The following is an 18331-nucleotide window of genomic DNA, read 5'->3' on the forward strand; positions in this document are numbered from 1 at the left end:
CAACTCTCCTTCATGGGAAATGGAAACAAACCAAATTTCGCTGAGATTGGAGTATGTTTAGGGTGTCCTCAACAAAACTGAAATTGTCTTAATGACCAGAACAGCATGTAATTAATAATTATACAAAACCATTTGTAAATGGTGAATTAGGTTAAAAACGAGAACACAGAATAGTGTTGTTAGTCTTAAAATGTTGAATTACAATGCTGCTGATAAGAGCTGATCTTTGAAAAGTCTTGGACCTCCTTCATGCTTCACTAAACACTTTTCCCATTCAGTGCAGATATACTCGAAGAACATTGCCAATGAAAGTGAAAGGGGAAAGTGACATGTAAAGGCCAATGCTCATAACCCATACTCGAAATTTGTCCTCTGTATTTAACCCATCCAAGTTAGTGCGCGCACATTAGGTGAACACATACATGCGGAGCAGTGGGCAGCCATTATTCTGTGGTTAGGATTAGGAGTTAGGTGTTTTGCTCAAGGACACCTCAGTTATTTCCTGCCCGTGCTGAAATCGAACCAGCAACCTTTGGTTTACCCATCTGACTCACTAACCATTAGGCCACAAATGCCCCCATGGAAAATTAGCAATAAAGACTCCTCCTTGTTTTCAAGCAAGAATAATTCATCCTGGTTATGCAAAGTGGCCATTTAATATCAGAAACAGTCAAAAGTTTATCAGTGAACGAAACCTTTGCTAATATTTCCAATCAGATATCAAGTTCCTGTTGATTAAAAAGATGCATTCTTTGAGCATACCCTAAATAACCCTAAGTTATCTGGATGGAATTTTGCATACATTACTTACTTCTAGTGGAGAAACAAATGAGGTGGTGAGAAGTTAACATTTCCAAAAATGAAAAAATTACCACACAATAAGGGCCACCCTAACGCACATATAATCCATTATCCACACATTTTCCTGTTTTCCCTACCCTTGGGTACACACTACGGTCAGGTGAACGCTCCAGCTGCATACATAACGCACACATTATCATTCCATTACCGCATCCTCTTGTCAATGGTACATAGATTGATTTATCTTGAACATGAGCAGACTGCAGTAATGTAATACTTGTACACTCTAGAAGTCTTGGACGTAAAGTTACTTTTTTTGTTTGTACCAATTTACTGTGATGTTCACTTTAACTCACAACAAGTAGAAAGCAAATAAACATACATTTTTCATGTTTTAGGTCACGCTCAGGAGCGTGCAATGACAACAAATACAAATCACCAGATGAAAAAACGACTATATTTACGCTAATTTTTTTAAGAGCTGCTTGCACTTGCTTAGAATAAATGGACTAATATTTGAATCTCTTGTGTTTATTTGATCGCTCAGTCATGTGGCCAGGACACGACACACAATAAAATAAAGAAAAGCCTTACAAGTCAAAAACTTTGTGGTTATTGTGAGCTGGGACAGGAGAGGAGGAATTGTCGTTACTTAAAGTCCCTTATTATTTCAGTTTTATTTTTTGTCACTAATCTCTCCACCCCTAGACTGGACAGATTGTGACAGGTTGCACTGCATAAGTATACTAGAACATAAATAATATTGTCTGCCATAGTTATGGTTGTCACAACAGAGCTACCAAAACCATTGAATTGGTTTAGTGAAGCATTACTCAGTAGAAGCAGGTGGTTTTACAGATACTGAGACCAGATGCAGAGAATGAATTGACCACAAACATTTACCAACATCATGCACAGGGACAATCTCTTGTTCATTAAACTGGTTTCAAATTTAGGTCATTCTGGGTCGTCGCGGTCATGTTTTAGGTCAGTGGTTCCCAAACCTGTCCTGAAGGACCCCCAGCACTGCACATTTTGTATGTTGCCCTTATCTGACACACCTACTTCAGGTCTTGCAGTCTCTACTAATGAGCTGATGAGTTGAATCAGGTGAGTTAGATGAGAGAGACATCCAAAATGTGCAGTGCTGGGGGTCCTCCAGGACAGGTTTGGGAACCACTGTTTTAGGTCACGCTCAGGAGCGTGCAATGACAACAAATACAAATCACCAGATGAAAAAACGACTGTATTTACGCAATTTTTTTAAGAGCTGCTTGCACTTGCTTGGAGAATAAATGGACTAATATTTGAATCTCTTGTGTTTATTTGATCGCTCAGTCATGTGGGCAGGACACAACACACACACACACACACACGCATAGAATTCATACTGCTGCTTGGGATCAGCTGCAGTGAATTAGGTGGAAGAGCGGGAGCACTTTAATGCTGGAAACAAGGACGGTGGTGTGGAGCTTCTGTATTGTCCGTGTCGTGAAGTTCCACGGTTGTTCTGTCCTCTGTCTCCTGTCCCAGATGACTTTTAAGCATTACAGTGTGACTGACGCTGTTGTTGTCAGATTGTGTAAGAATTGCTGTCTCCTCATTGTGTCATGGAGATCCTTTATTTTATTCTACGTTTTCTGTGATTTGAATAGAGTTTGTTTCTTAAAGGTGCCCTAGAATTAAATATTGAATTTATCTTGGCATAGTTGAATAACAAGAGTTCAGTACATGGAAATGACATACATTGAGTCTCAAACTCCATTGTTTCCTCCTTCTTATATAAATCTCATTTGTTTAAAAGACCTCCGAAGAACAGGCGAATCTCAACATAACACTGACTGTTACGTAACAGTCGGGATCATTAATATGTACGCCCCCAATATTTGCATATGCCAGCCCATGTTCAAGGCATTACACAAGGGCAGCCAGTAATGTCTGGATCTGTGCACAGCTGAATCATCAGACTAGGTAAGCAAACAAGAATAATAGCGAAAAATGGCAGATGGAGCAATAATAACTGACATGATCCATGATAACATGATATTTTTAGTGATATTTGTAAACTGTCTTTCTAAAGGTTTCATTAGCATGTTGCTAATGTACTGTTAAATGTGGTTAAAGTTACCATCGTTTCTTACTGTATTCACAGAGACAAGAGAGCCGTCGCTATTTTCATTTTTAAACACTTGCAGTCTGTATAATGCATAAACACAACTTCATTCTTTATAAATCTCTCCAACAGTGTGTAATGTTAGCTTTAGCCACGGAGCACTATCAAACTCATTCAGAATCAAATGTAAACATCCAAATAAATACTATACTCACATGATCCGATGTATGCATGCAGCATGCATGACGAACATCTTGTAAAGATCCATTTTGAGGGTTATATTAGCTGTGTTAACTGTGTTTATGCTGTTCAAGGCAAGCGCGAGCTCCGGGGGAGGGGAGCACAAGAATTAAAGGGGCCGCAACCTATATATCGGTGCATAGTTAATGATGCCCCAAAATAGGCAATTAAAAAATTAATAAAAACAAATCTATGGGGTATTTGAGCTGAAACTGCAGAGACACATTCAGGGGACACCTTAGACTTATATTACATCTTTTAAAAAGAAGTTCTAGGGCACCTTTAAACAATTATCCGTTATTTCCGAAGCTGTAGATCAGGGGAATGCTACTTTTTATTTGTGCAATCTTGTTTTCTTCTGTTTGTTTAGTTGGAGAGCTAGGGCAGATTGTTGTATTTTATTTGTAATTTTCTTTGTTAGCCAAGTTAATCTTTTCTAAACACTTAGTTCCCCTTTCGTTTGTTGTTTTGGCCTGAACCCACTTCCGAAGAGATGTGTCCGTTAATTGTTTCTCAAACAATAAAATAAAGCCTTACGAGTCAAAAACTTTGTGGTTATTGTGAGCTGGGACAGGAGAGGAGGAATTGTCGTTACTTAAAGTCCCTTATTATTTCAGTTTTATCTTTTGTCACTAATCTCTCCACCCCTAGACTGGACAGATTGTGACAGGTTGCACTGCATAAGTATACTAGAACATAAATAATATTGTCTGCCATAGTTATGGTTGTCACAACAGAGCTACCAAAACCATTGAATTGGTTTAGTGAAACATTGCTCAGTAGAAGGAGGTGGTTTTACAGATACTGAGACCAGATGCAGAGAATGAATTGACCACATTTACCAACATCACGCACAGGGACAGCATCTTGTTCATTAAACTGGTTTCAATTATAGGTCAAAGCAAAAAAAAAAAAAAAAAGCATGTCTTTGTATCAACATTCAAATTGTTTGATGTACTTTAATTTCTCACATTACATCAATCAGTATTATCTCTCTGCGTAGAACAGAACTGTGTGTGTGTGTGTGTGTGTGTGTGTGTGTGTGTGTGCGTGTGTGTGTATTTTCTCCACTGTATCACAACAGACTAAAGTCCAGGATATATTTATTCAATATCTTGGTTAATAATTACAAACTTTAGCCAATGTCAAATATGAAATGAAAATACAGGTGTATATTATGAATACAGAAGTATACTATGAGGACAATTTTCTAATAATTATAAAATATGCACAAATATTCCTTCTCCTTTACAGATGTTTTTTAAGCTTTTTTTTTTAACATGATATTAATTTCTTGCAACCTTTAAACGGTAAGATCTTCTCACTGTGACTCAGTATCCCTGTGAAGAAACAGATATATTAGTACATTATATTAGTAAGATATATTAGTACACTAGAGATTAACAAGATCCACACACCATGAAGACTGTTTTATAGGCTATACTGTGATGAAGAATAGGAAAAATGCCTTCCCACCCACTTCAACAGTTCAGCAGAAGGAAGAGTTTACTGTAGTTTACAATGAAGCATGTTGATTTTTATACATTAGTTTTTGTCTATGTAGCATACCTACATTTCAACAAAATAAGACTAAAGACAGTTTACTGAAAACTGAACAGTTTAAATTTGTAATAGACTGTCTTAGATCCAGGACTACAAAGGTTGCACTAATGTTCTCTAAAAACCGTGACTCCAGCAGAAATGTATATCTAGATAAAAGATAAGTATTGGTTGTTGGGATAAAACTGACTGACACCAGCTGGTTAAAGCAATTACATCATCACCACTAAATCATTACCTGGTTTAGTGCCATAATGACACTGTTTTGAGACATTGAGTCTCTGTTACAGGTGGCTTTGCAGGCAAAGCCTGAGATACAGATGGAGATGATGAACTGAAGGATGGATAACACCATCATTATTCCAATGATCCCCCAACCATATCTCTAAAAAGACAGAGCCATATATGAAAGCAGCTCCACAAACAACATCCCAGCAATTGTATTAAGTGAGTTTATAAAAGTTACATTACACTATAAGCAGATATCATCCTGATGATCAGGGTACGTCTCAAAAAGCAGGATGTATATCAAGTTCACAAGATTAAAATTCTGTCATCATTTACTCACCCTCTTGTCATTCTTAAACCTGCATGACTTTTTAAAAGATATTTTGAAGACTGCTTTAATGCAATCACAATGAATCACAATCACAACTGGAGCTTTCACACTTCAGAAAGACAAAAAGACAAAAAAGCACAATAAAAGCATACGAAAACTGGTACATACAACTTTGGGTGGATTGTGTTTAGTTCAGTTTCCTTAGTTTCTGTTAGTATCTTGGTTATTCATTGTTTGATCATCATTTGCACCTGATGTTCATTTGTTTAAGTTTATATTTAAGCCCTGTGTGTCTTAATGTTCACAGTCAGTTCTCGTCGTGTGTATAGCGGTTGTCACGTCTCCTAGTTCTGAGAGTTCTGGAGTTGTTTTTTTTTTTTTTAATGAAAATCCACACTGCTGCGAATAGATCCTTTCTCACGTCTAATTCAACCGAACGTGACACCGATAGCTTTGTGTGGGGAACAAACTGAAGTTTATGGATGTCAAGATTTTTAATGATTAATGACTTGAAAGTAAATTATGACAGAATTTTCATTTTTTGGGGGTGAGCTTTTAAATATAGCAATTAATAGCTTAAACTAATTAATGCACATTAAAACAAGATATCAGACATTGTACATTTAGTACCTCAAAATGTATACAGATGTAATTTTCAGAGTAACTACGAGAATAGTAGCAACTTGGATATCCCATTGAATGGATTCCTATCTGTATGCCCATCAGAAGAACGGCTATCGCTGAAGTTATGGCACTGATCACATTCATTCCAAGAGAGGCTTTCACCTACAGGGAGAAAAACTTTTAAGTGAAAGGAATAGTAATGATGAACACTTGTCCTAAACTCTGTTTTTAACTATCTAAAGTAATAATGAGTCAGATATCTTGATCTGTGATTGGTAAAAGGATGAATGTCTCAGTTTGTTGCTCACTGGCTGTAATTGTACTAGCATGCCTTTCAGTCCCATTTTATATTAAGTGTCAAACTACTATGTACTAACACATAACAGGATCAGGTGTGTTTAACACCCCACAGGGGCGTCCAATCCTGCTCCAGGAGGGCCACTATCCAGCAGAATCTAGCTCCAATCCTAATTAAACACACCTGAACCAGCTAATAAGGGTCTTCAGGGTTACTAGAAACTTCCAGGCGTGTGTTGGGAAAGGCTGGAGCTAATCTCAGCAGGACATTGGCCTTCGAGCAGGACTGGACTCCCCTGTACTAACATTTAAATGAATCATTTGATATAATGCACTTATTATGTATACAGTAAGTCTGTTTTTACATTGTACTCACATTTACAAAAATACCTGCATGTAATTACAGCTGTAATTAAACTGTTGTCTCTCACTTAACCCACTCTTAAACCTATAACCAAACCTGTCCATAATCTTACCCATATCCCACCTCTATAACAGCAAAAATTGTTGTATATTACTTGTAAATAATGATGTGCAAATAATTAACAAAGTGACAAAAGAAGAGTTATCACCAACAGATTTCAGCACACTATAGGCTGTATGTACATACCACACACGGATGAAGTTTATTCTGCGCAACAACAGACAGAGATCCAGTGCTGATGTACTGAGAGAGAAACAAAAGACACTTCAGAGTTCATTCAGGAAATTAAAATCATAAAGCAAAACCATTAAATGAAACTTACAATGAAAGATCCCCAGTACGTTATTCCACTAATGACATAAAGAGAACCGAAACGATAGACATTTGCGGTGAGTACAATACCAAGTAGGAAGATCATCACTCCAATCATTATCTGGACAGTCTAGATGGAAGATATAAGAGAGGAGACACAAATATAGAAGCAATGATTTATGCACTAAAGGGAATCATCAGACCAACCTAAACTTTAATAAGGTTCTGTCATTTTAAGTGACCTAGAAGAAATTAAATACTAAGAATATATACACAAAACCATGTATCATTATAATTCATCATTTAATGCATTACCCCCAGTGCCTTTGGTTGTGCTTTAAAAAATCCCTTAAGAGCCGTATTGTGATGTGCTCCTCTGGCCTCCTGTCCATCATCACAAATAACAGCATTTTGTGCTGCCTGTGGATTTACTTGGATGACCACCGTTGCTTTGTCATTTGAGATGACCCTGCTGGTTTCCATTCTAGGAAAAGTTTTGGATATCACCTGCAGAAATTAATCATACAATTTATCATACAAAATGCATGCTATTTTTTATGTAGTACTGTCCTGAGTAAGATATTTTACATAAAAGATGTTTACATAAAGTCCACAAGACAAAAAATAGCTGAATTTATTAAAATGACCCAGTTCATAAATTTGTGAACCCTTGATTCTTAATACCGTGTGTGGTAACCTGATGATCCACGACTGTTTTTTTTTTCTTTGTTTTTTTTTTGTTTGTTTGTCTTGTGATGGTTGTTCATGAGTCTCTTGTTTGTTCTGAGCAGTTAAACTGAGCTCTGTTCTTCAGAAAAATCCTCCAGCTCCTGCAGATTCATCAGTTTTCCAGCATCTTTTGCGTATTTGAACCCTTTCCAGCAGTGACTGTATGATTTTGAGATCCGTCTTTTCACACTGAGGACAATTGAGAGACTCAAACACAACTATTAAAAAAGGTTCAAACATTCACTGATGCTCCAGAAGGAAACACAATGCATTAAGAGTCGGAGGGTGAAAACTTTAGAATTTGAAGATCAAGGTAAATTGTATTTAATTTGTCTTCTGGGAAACATGCAAGTATCTTCTGTTGCTTCCAAAGGGCAGTACTAAATGAAAAAAAAAAAAAATTTAAACAAAATGAGAAAAATTGTGACATCTCCATCCTGTTCAAAAGTTTTCACCCCCCGGCTCTTAATGCATCGTGTTTCCTTATGGAGTATCAGTGAATGTTTGAACCTTTTTAAAACCGAAGAATCTGCTGTGGACATACAAGGGACTCAAGAACAACCGTCACAAAAAAAAACAAACAAAAAAAACAGTCGTAGATCATCCAGGAAATTACACGGTAATAAGAATCAATGGTTCACAAACTTTTGAACAGGGTTATTTTAATACATTCTGTTTTTTCCCCCCTTGTTGACTATGTATAAACATCTTTTATGTAAAATATCTTACTCAGGACAGTACTAAATAAAAAATAACATGCAGTTTGTATGATCTCTCTTTTTTTATTAAAATTATTCACATTTTCACAGATTCTGCAAGTGGTTCACATACAGTACTTTTTCTTGCAACTGTATGCCAGTGGCACCTTCACACATACACAAGTCACCCATGCCGTTTGCACTGATGCACCTCCATACCATGACAGATGCTTTCTTTTGCACCTGCCATTGATGAAAGTCTGGATGGTCCCTTTCATCTTTGGGACTGAAAACTCAATGTCAGTTTTTTTCCAAAAATGAGCTGAAACATGGACTCATCTGACCACAGCACACATTTCCACTGTCTTTTAGACCATCTGAGATTAACTCATTAACTCCAGAGAACTCAGCAGCATCTCTGCATAGATCAGATGTGTAGCTTTCTCCTTGTGTAACAGAGATTTGAGTTGCATTTCTAGATGCAGCTTCAGACTGTTAGGTGACAACTGTTTTCCAAAGTACTCCGAATCCATGTGGCTGTATTTAACACAGTAGCATGACGGTTTCTAATGCAACGCCATCTGAGGGCTCAAAGGTCAGGCACATTCAACTGGAGTGTCCTACCTTGCCCTTTACAGACTGAGATTTCTCTGGATTCCCTGAATCTTTTTACATTATTATGTAAGGTATATGGTAAAAGACATAAGTTCTTTGCAATCTTGCATTGAGAAATTGTGATTGTGATTTTTGAATTGTTTGACAATTCTCTCATGACATTTGGCACAAAGTAATGAGCCATAACCCATCTTTTCTTGCAAAGACTGAGAAGCTCTTTTACACCCAAACATGATACCCTCCCCTATTACCAATTCACCTGCTAATTGTGGACTGTTTAAAAACAGTTTAACTTTGATATTATAAAATCCTTTCACTTTTATTTTGCCTCTGTGCCCACTTTTTTGTATTCACAAAATACAGTTATGTTGGTCAGTGAAAACATTGGAAATCTTTTCTTTGTACTTCTGTCAGGACCACTATCGTCAAATATGATAGATAATGCATAGAGTTTGTATTGGCGGTATGATTCTGTTCTGGGCAAGAACTCCCAGCCTAGCATGGATAAGAGCAGGGAGAGCAGCAATAAACCCCCTAGGGTAAAAAGAACAGTACCAACATGCAGATATCATTAAATGTCATGATTTAACGTACACATATTTCGAGAATTAGTCTGATTCAGGGGAAATAATGAGGCCAATCCTGACTGAAGAGAGGAGGAGCTGGGGATGGAGGAGGGTAATTGGCTCCTGAGAAATGCAATAGCTGCTGATAACACTGAGGAGCTTATGTGATGCCCACTAAAGTGTTATCACATTTGTGGTAGTTTCTGTAATTATATAATTAATGCTTTGAATATTTGTTTAGGGGTAATGAACCTGTTTCCACCTTCCTTTCATTAAAATAATTTATATAGCGGTCAGGAGTAATTATGGAGTTCTCCAGCAGAGTGTAGTATGGCGCTTATTGTGCTCCATGGGGCTTTACGTCAGTTTTGTCCGCTTTGCGGTTTTCCTCTTTCTGCTGAGCGAGATGAAAAACGGACGCAGAGTTTGCCCTGTCTCATTTATTTCTCCTGTTTCCAGGTTGGTGGAATAGTAAATTAAGCTAAGTACCTGAAGTGTAATATGTTGACATGTCGCTGAATGTTTTAATGTCCACTAGTAAGGCTGTTTTATGAATATGTGGACATATATGTACATATAGCAGTAGTCGCATTTTCGCGCCTGTTAACGTCACCTGTTGCTACCAAATTCATGTTGGACAGACTTATTTTTAGCTCCTTGAACATTTTCTTAAAGATTTAATACTTTTGAAATGTATGGTATTTTGTAAAATGTTAAAAAGCTAATGTTAAAGCTGAGTTTATGTAATGGTTAAAGTCTAATGTTAAAAACAAATGTGAGATATTTTAAAAGTGGTAAAAAAATAGGTTAAAAATCTGTCAGCTCAAGCATTTTGGGAAGAGTAAAAAAATTACTTTATCTGGAAATGTAAAATTGCATTTAAGAACCATATGTAATCATATGTAAGTGATAACATACGCTATGTTTTATTTTTAGCTGGAAAGAGACAACTTACAGGGTAACAGTGGTTATTGTCATTGTGATTTATTTAATCACACAAAACGTCTCGGGTTACGAGTGTAACCCTTGTTCCCTGAGTAAGGGAACGAGACGCTACGTCGGATGACGTGATGGGAACCCTCTGTATTTTGTGTTCGTGAAGCACCTCTGTATCCAACCAATGAAAAGACGTGACGTCAGAGGCGGGTGACGTCACGGATCAGGAAGCTATAAAGCACACCTGAACACAAAGCACGCCAGCTTCTGTAAAATGTCTGAAGCAAGCGCACCAGGTATGCAGGAAATACGGCCACGTGACGTAGCGTCTCGTTCCCTTACTCAGGGAACAAGGGTTACACTCGTAACCCGAGACGTTCCCTTTCGTGGGAACTATCGGCGCTACGTCGGATGACGTGATGGGAACGCAATCCCAACTACGCCGTCTCTCCGAGTGCCTGGCTGCTATCTTGTAGCACCCTGGCCCCCGGAGTGATGTTAAGGTGAAGATTGTAAAATCTGATAAAGGTGTGCTGGGATGACCATCCAGCCGCACCACAAATGTCGTCCATAGAGACACCAGATAGGAGAGCTCTGGACGCGGCCATACATCTCGTGGAGTGAGCCCCCACCATCAAAGGACACGGGCGCCCCACCGTCTCATACGCAAGTGAGATGGCCTCGACCACCCACTTGCTCATCTGCTGTTTAGATGCTGGGCCCCCCTTCTTAGGGGACCCATAACATACAAACAATTGTTCTGTTTTTCTCCACAGGGCAGCTCTGTGAACATACGCATCTAATGCTCTTACAGGGCAAAGCAGATTCTTCCTTTCCTGATCCAAATTTGCGAAAGGAGGCGGGCAGAAAGCCTCAAGTACAATGGGGCCTGGGACCCTCGTCGGAACCTTTGGAACATAGCCTGGCCTGGTATGCAGAAAGGCTTTCACCATACCAGGCGCAAACTCAAGACAAGATGGAGCGACTGACAGCGCTTGTAAATCACCAATTCTCTTCAAAGAAGAGACGGCCAAGAGAAAGATAGTTTTAAGTGTCAAGAACTTGTCTGACACCTCCTCTATTGGTTCGAAGGGAGCCTCAGCCAGCCCTTGGAGCACAATAGTGAGGTCCCAGGTCGGGGTCTTTGTGCGCACCACAGGTCTCAACCTGAGTGCACCACGGAGGAAGCGTACTACTAGGGGGTCTCGACCCAGCGAGGAGCCCCCTACAGGGATATGATGAGCCGAAATAGCGGCCACATATACTTTCAGCGTGGAAGGGGTTAAACCTTCCGAGAACTTTTCCTGAAGGAACTGAAGCACGTCAAAGACAGAAGAATGGACCGGGTCCAAATTATGCTGTTCACACCACACAGAGAACAATTTCCATTTATATAAGTACAACTTCCTCGTGGAGGGAGCTCTGGAGTGAAGGATGGTCTCGGCCACGTCTGTAGCATGGCATCCAGCCCTAGAGGTGCTGGGTGCTGAAGTGAGTACCACAGAGGGCACTGAGCTGACTCCTCTGTGGCAAATAGATCGACTTGAGCTCGACCGAAAGTTTTCCATATCAACTCCATCACCTCGGTGTGGAGTTTCCATTCCCCCGGTCTCGCGCCCTGCCTCGACAGGGCGTCCGCTCCCACATTCAACCGCCCGGGGATGTAAGCTGCTCTCAGCGAGAGGAGCTTTCCCTGGGACCAGAGGAGGATGCGACTGGCCAGCTTGGATAATAGGCGAGACCGCAAACCCCCCTGATGGTTGATGTACGAGACCACCGCAATGTTGTCCGTACGGACCAGCACATGATGGTCTCTCAGGGCGGGGAGGAAGTGTTTTAGTGCAAGGAACACCGCCATCATCTCCAGCCAATTTATGTGCCAGGAGCGCTGATGGTCCTCCCACAGACCCCGAGCTGAGCGGCCACTCATGACCGCTCCCCAGCCCGTGAGGGAAGCATCTGTCGTAAGCATTACACGATGACCAGAAGTCCCCAGCACGGGTCCCTGGGTTAGGAACCAAGGCTTTCTCCACATGACCAGAGCACGAAGGCATCGCCGCGTGACTTTGATCATGCGAAAAGGATTTCCCCTCGGGGAAAACCCCTTGGTCCTGAGCCACCACTGTAAGGGTCTCATGTGCAGGAGGCCAAAAGTAATAACGTTGGACGCAGCTGCCATCAGACCCAACAGTCTCTGAAACTGTTTTACAGTGAGTGACTGGCCTAACCTCACCCCTTTCACGGCCCCGAGAATGGAACTCACACGAGCAGGGGACAACTGCGCCTGCATCGTGGTGGAATCCCAGATTACACCTAAGTAGTTTGCAACCTGACTCGGGACCAGCACACTCTTTTTGGCGTTGAGCCTCAGCCCAAGCCTCTTCATGTGCGACAGAACATCATCTCGATGTTGAACTGCCAATCGTTCTGTTTGAGCTAGTATCAACCAATCGTCGATATAGTTCAGCACGTGGATGCCCTGGAGTCTCAGCGGAGCCAGCGCTGCATCCACGCACTTCGTGAACGTGCGGGGTGAGAGGGATAGGCCGAACGGAAGAACCCTGTATTGGTAAGCTTCGCCCCCGAAAGCAAACCTGAGGAACTTCCTGTGTGAAGGATGGATGGATACATGAAAGTATGCGTCTTTCAGATCTATCGCTACAAACCAGTCCTCGGACCTGATCTGAGGGATGATCTGTCTGAGTGTAAGCATTTTGAACTTCAATTTCCTTACAGATCGATTTAACACACGTAAATCTATGATCGGACGCAACCCTCCATCCTTCTTCGGAACAATGAAGTAGCGGCTGTAAAAGCCCGACATTTTGCTGGGAGGGGAAACCCTTTCTATAGCCCCTTTTTGCAAAAGCGTCGTTACTTCTTTCTCCATCACCAGAGACTGCTCTGGGGTTACCACCGTAGGAAGCACCCCATTGAACTTGGACGGTCGTGAACCGAACTGAATTCTGTAGCCCTGTTCTATCATGAGCAGCACCCACTTCGAAACATTCGGGAGATTTTTCCACTCTTCTTCCAAATATTCTACTAAGGGAACCAGTCTCTCGAGACTGGTCTCTGGTGTTTTTTGAGCACTTGGCTCATCCATCTGACGCGGCGCACTGGCAGACAGGCGAATCATGTGCTGGCCGACCCACCTCGGAGGATCGGTGGAAACCGCTGCACCCTGACTCACACTTGGTGGCAGGGTTGACAGAACGGTCCCCTGAGGGCACCGAGAAGGACCCGATATCCGAATCCCCCCGGAGGGGGCTGCCCTCGAGAGATCCTGCACTATAAATGTCAGGACCTCTTCTTTGAAGCCTTCCGAGAGATAATGACGGTCCACAGATACGTCCTATCCTCCGGACTTTTAAATTCCTCAGAATTTAATGTATTCAATATTTCATTTAATCCTCAAATTAAATGCAGTCAGTTCTTATATAAATATATGTTTTTTGAACAGACTGAAAATATTTAGAATACACAAAAAAGAATTATAGCTCGTAATAATTCGCAAGGTATTTTAGGGAAAGAGAGAAAAGGAACTCCCGTCTACTCAGATCCCTTAATATATAATATATATATACATATATATACACACACATGCATAATTACGGACACGTGATATATGCGCAGCCTCGGCAAACGCAAGACCCGAGCCGTATATTCATTCTTGAAGACTTAATCTACACGCTGCCCTGGCAACGCGAGATCCGAGCCATATTCTTTAATGAAAACTCAATCTACGCGCTGCCTCGGCAACGCGAGATCCGAGCCATATATTCTTTAATGAAAACTCAATCCACACGCTGCCTCGGCAACGCGAGATCTGAGCCATATATTCTTTAATGAAAACTCAATCCATGCGCTGCCTCGGCAAGCGCGAGATCTGAGCCATATATTCTTTAATGAAAACTCAATCCACGCGCTGCCTTGGCAACGCGAGATCCGAGCCATATATTCTTTAATGAAAACCCAATCCACGCGCTGCCTCGGCAAGCGCGAGATTCGAGCTTTGCGTTAGACTTTTATTCCCTCGAGAATAAAGCCAACAGGAGTGGAGCTACAAAACTCCCGTGTGAGGTGGCGATCCTCAGATCGATATCACAATATCCACCTCCTCAGAGCTGGACATGTGAGTATCGGTGCCTCAACCCGGGGGAAGAAACCGCAGAGCGTGCTTCCACCTGGGAGACGGCGCTGAACCTGGCTGGTGAGGGCAGAGAAAAGGCACGCCCGTCTCTAATCCCTCTGTCAGATCCATTTGTGAACCCCACAAACGGAGCCTCCGCCCTGCCTCAGCAGAAGCGGGACCCGATCCGCGGGGAACGCTGGAGCAGTGTCCTGAGAGCGAGTTTTTACAGTGCACACAGACGCTCCCTCGAGAGCTGCCTGGGCTCACTCCCATTTCACTGCTGTTTCTCGCCATAATACGTGTCTTTTTTATATATAAATATATGGATTGGTGTGAGATACTTGTCCTCAGACGAAGAGATCTTGACTTGTTTATATGTAATAAGACAAACAACACCAAATAAGACACACAAGATACAGAGAGCGCTTGCTGAAGACAACAGAAGCTGGCGTGCTTTGTGTTCAGGTGTGCTTTATAGCTTCCTGATCCGTGACGTCACCCGCCTCTGACGTCACGTCTTTTCATTGGTTGGATACAGAGGTGCTTCACGAACACAAAATACAGAGGGTTCCCATCACGTCATCCGACGTAGCGTCAATAGTTCCCACGAAAGGGAACTTATAACTCGGTATTTGCTGAAAGGTGAAAAAAAAGACAAATTACAAAGACAAATTTTATTTTGAAGTTGTGTTTATTTCATAGTGAACATTGAATGTTTGTAACAGAGGAGGATTTGAATTGTGAATGTTTAATAAATCCTCTCGTTTCCTCTTTCTGCTGAGCGAGATGAAAAACGGACACAGAGTTTGCCCTGTCTCATTTATTTCTCCTGTTTCCAGAGAGAGCATATAAGCTGTTGACGTGGGGCCAGCCGGTACCTGTAACACTTTTATAGATGCCATGATAGGCGTCGTATTCCTATAGGTAGACGCGAGTCACCTGGGAGTCAGCTGATGCGAGTTTGACTGACGTGACCTGCCAGAACTGACGCTAACGCTAGATTTTTGTCAGTTTAAAAAAAAGGTTCAAAAGAATTAACAAATCACAGATTGTGGTTTTTATCACATTTTACAAAATGTCCCAACTTTTCTGGAATTGGGGTTGTACAGCTAAAATGTTGCCATCAATGACAGAGTCCAAGACACAGACAAACAGGGAAGTACAGGGAAACGGGCAGGGGTAACACTTTATAATAACTTTCATTAATAAATAAATAAACAAATTATGTTTTACTAACGTAGTTCGGGAGGAACGAGCCAAATAAGCTACACAATCATTACGTCATCTCATTACGTCATCTCAACCAGCTGTCAACAATCTGTAATCAACATATCTACCCAATGTATGAGTTCAGGCCTATATATAATCACAGTCAAACTCACCCAAGAATCCTCAACAGTTTCCAGAATCCCTCCACCACCCTGTCTCCTCACACTCTCTGGGTTACTTCATATAATCTAAAAGGGGTACTCTGTGTTCGGGCCGATTACCAAGCTCGGAGCCCTCTCCCCGGACAGCACGCCAAATACGTTTACCGAATTAATTTACCTGACTTATTTGTAAGTGTGAACTCGTGAAACATTATATAATTCTTAACAGATCATTAGTTAACATATATTCACATGACAATGTATCAAAACAATGTAATATAAACAGTTTGAAATTAACCCCTGTCAATCAAACTGACCTCTGTATACTGCTGACCTCTTAACCAACCCTTAAACCTTACCCATATTACACCTCAATAGCAATACACAATACATAAATGCATTGTACCTAACAATTATTATTATTATTATTTTTTACACAAGTACAGAGTAGTTAAAAAACACCTAATATAAAGTAAGACCAGTCTTTCTTATATTGTAGAATTTTCTGTTGAACATCTAGATCACTTGTGGCTACTAAACACCTTTTTGCATTTGTACTTTTGTAAATTTAAATTTATTTTCTTAATATTTCTCTTGTGGCCCACAATGAGAAAAAATAGTATTTTTCGTGAATCGAGAAGTATTTCATGTTAAACAAGTTGTTCTTTAAATGAGGAGTAAGCTATCTAATTAATATTTTATTGTCCTCGCAGCGCGTCGGTTATGCGGTGATGCGCTATGATATCGGGGGGCAAATGAATTGCCATATTAATTTAATAATAAAAGTAGCATGATAATAAGAAAAATAATTTAATAGCCCTGCATGCCCGTCCGCTATATGCCACTGTGAAGGGATAAACAGTGTTCGGGCACGGCATCAAATCAATTAACTGTTTTATCCAAATCCACATGCATGGACCATTCATTGTTCAGTACTGTAATGTCCGAGTCTCTCCTGTCTCACAATGTTTCTCATGTGTTTTCTGTCAGCGCAAACAAGAAACATTTACTAGACTGTGCACTAGCTTTGACTCTCCGCGTAGCCAAATTTTTATGACCGTGGACGGTGCGTGTACATGCGCTGAACGCGTCTTTCTGCGCTCTTGGGCAAAGGAGTATCTTTGAAAGGCTCGTGCGCTCTGGGGGCAAAGGAGTATCTTAAAAAGACTTGCGAAAGACTTATTGAAAATGTGTCTAAAGAATTTATTAATCTTAGTTAATGTTAATTTCAACATTTACTAATACTTCATTAAAATCAAAATTTGTATGTTAATATTATTTAGTGGTCCTGAGCTGACATTAACTAATAATTAATAGTTGCATTTTTGGTTATTAATATTATTATGATCTATTAATTTTAATACTTTGTATTAATATTAATGAATACTGTAACAAATGTATTTCTCATTGTTAATGATAGTAAATGCGTTAACTTATGGGACCTTATTGCAAATTGTTACCATTTTGAAACAGTTGTGAATGTGTACAGTCTTTTTGATATGATGCCTTTGGAGTTTTTTAAAGATCAGAATTTAAAATTTGTGTTTTGTAAAAGTTATGGTCTATAATAATAGTGTTTTGTAGCCTAATTTCCAAACAAATCTTAAAACATTCAAATGGACTTTTATGCATCAAAGAAAAACAATAAATAAACAACAATTTGCACCAAAACAATCAAGGTGTGAAGATTCACAAAAGTCAAAAGATTATGGTTAATTTTAATTGATGTACATCAACATGTGTAAATAATAATAATAAAGAAAATCGTAAATGTTAATTGATGCATGAAATATTTTTACCTGATATGAAATGAGTTGTTGATGTGGACGTCTGATCGCTCTTATGGTGTATCTTTATGTGTGTGGACTGAGCAGAACTGCTGAGGAGGAGCTTGTGTTTGTGTTATACGTATACCATAGAATTATGTTGATGCCCTTCAAAGGGCAAAGGGGGGGGGGGGGGGGGTATTTTTTTCTTTTCTTTTTTTTCTTTGTTTTACTTTTAATTATGAGCGATAAGTGTAACATAAGAGGGAACACTAAAAAAAAAGTACTAAAAAATGTTTTTTAGTTTAAGTTTTTTCCTTAAAAATTTTAAGCTAGGCTTACTTAATGAATGATTATTTAGATGTAATGATGAATAATGTCAGTGTCAGACAACTATAGCTGAATTCCTTAGTTTGACACCAATGAGGTGAAAGGCAGTTTGTGGTTTCTTCATTTCCTTTCCATTCTGCTAGCTATGGTTTTGCTCATCAGCTGTACTGAGGATGGATTGGTTTATCCGACACGAGCAGACTGCAGTGGACAATAACTGACAGTAGCGTAATAAAAGACAAAAAAGACACAAAAG

The 18331-nt window shown here is 40.1% G+C and overlaps 1 protein-coding gene across 1 annotated transcript; it reads right to left on the reverse strand.

Moving 5' to 3' along the window:
* Window positions 1–4058: 4058 nt before the first annotated feature.
* LOC125269776 (membrane-spanning 4-domains subfamily A member 4A-like) lies at window positions 4059–17860 on the reverse strand. The gene is made up of 7 exons (XM_048192736.1): window positions 17779–17860; window positions 7246–7437; window positions 6941–7060; window positions 6805–6861; window positions 5904–6059; window positions 4953–5099; window positions 4059–4494 (listed from the first exon to the last, which is right to left on the reverse strand). The coding sequence occupies exons 2-7, from the start codon at window positions 7411–7413 to the stop codon at window positions 4486–4488; spliced, it is 657 nt and encodes a 218-aa protein (XP_048048693.1). The 5' UTR covers window positions 7414–7437; window positions 17779–17860; the 3' UTR covers window positions 4059–4485.
* Between the last annotated feature and the right edge of the window lie 471 nt (window positions 17861–18331).

Source organism: Megalobrama amblycephala, linkage group LG6, assembly GCF_018812025.1.
Source record: "Megalobrama amblycephala isolate DHTTF-2021 linkage group LG6, ASM1881202v1, whole genome shotgun sequence".
Taxonomy (NCBI): Eukaryota; Metazoa; Chordata; class Actinopteri; order Cypriniformes; family Xenocyprididae; genus Megalobrama; species Megalobrama amblycephala.

What these genes read in the sequence shown, in the direction of transcription:
- LOC125269776 (XM_048192736.1), bottom strand. Translation starts at nt 7,413, where the DNA reads ATGGAAACCAGCAGGGTCATCTCAAATGACAAAGCAACGGTGGTCATC. An exon ending in CGTACTGGGGATCTTTCATT is followed by an intron (nt 6,862 to 6,940) that starts GTAAGTTTCATT and finishes TTTCTCTCTCAG; the next exon opens with TACATCAGCACTGGATCTCT. An exon ending in ACATCTGTATACATTTTGAG is followed by an intron (nt 5,100 to 5,903) that starts GTACTAAATGTA and finishes CTGTCTTTTTAG; the next exon opens with AGATATGGTTGGGGGATCAT.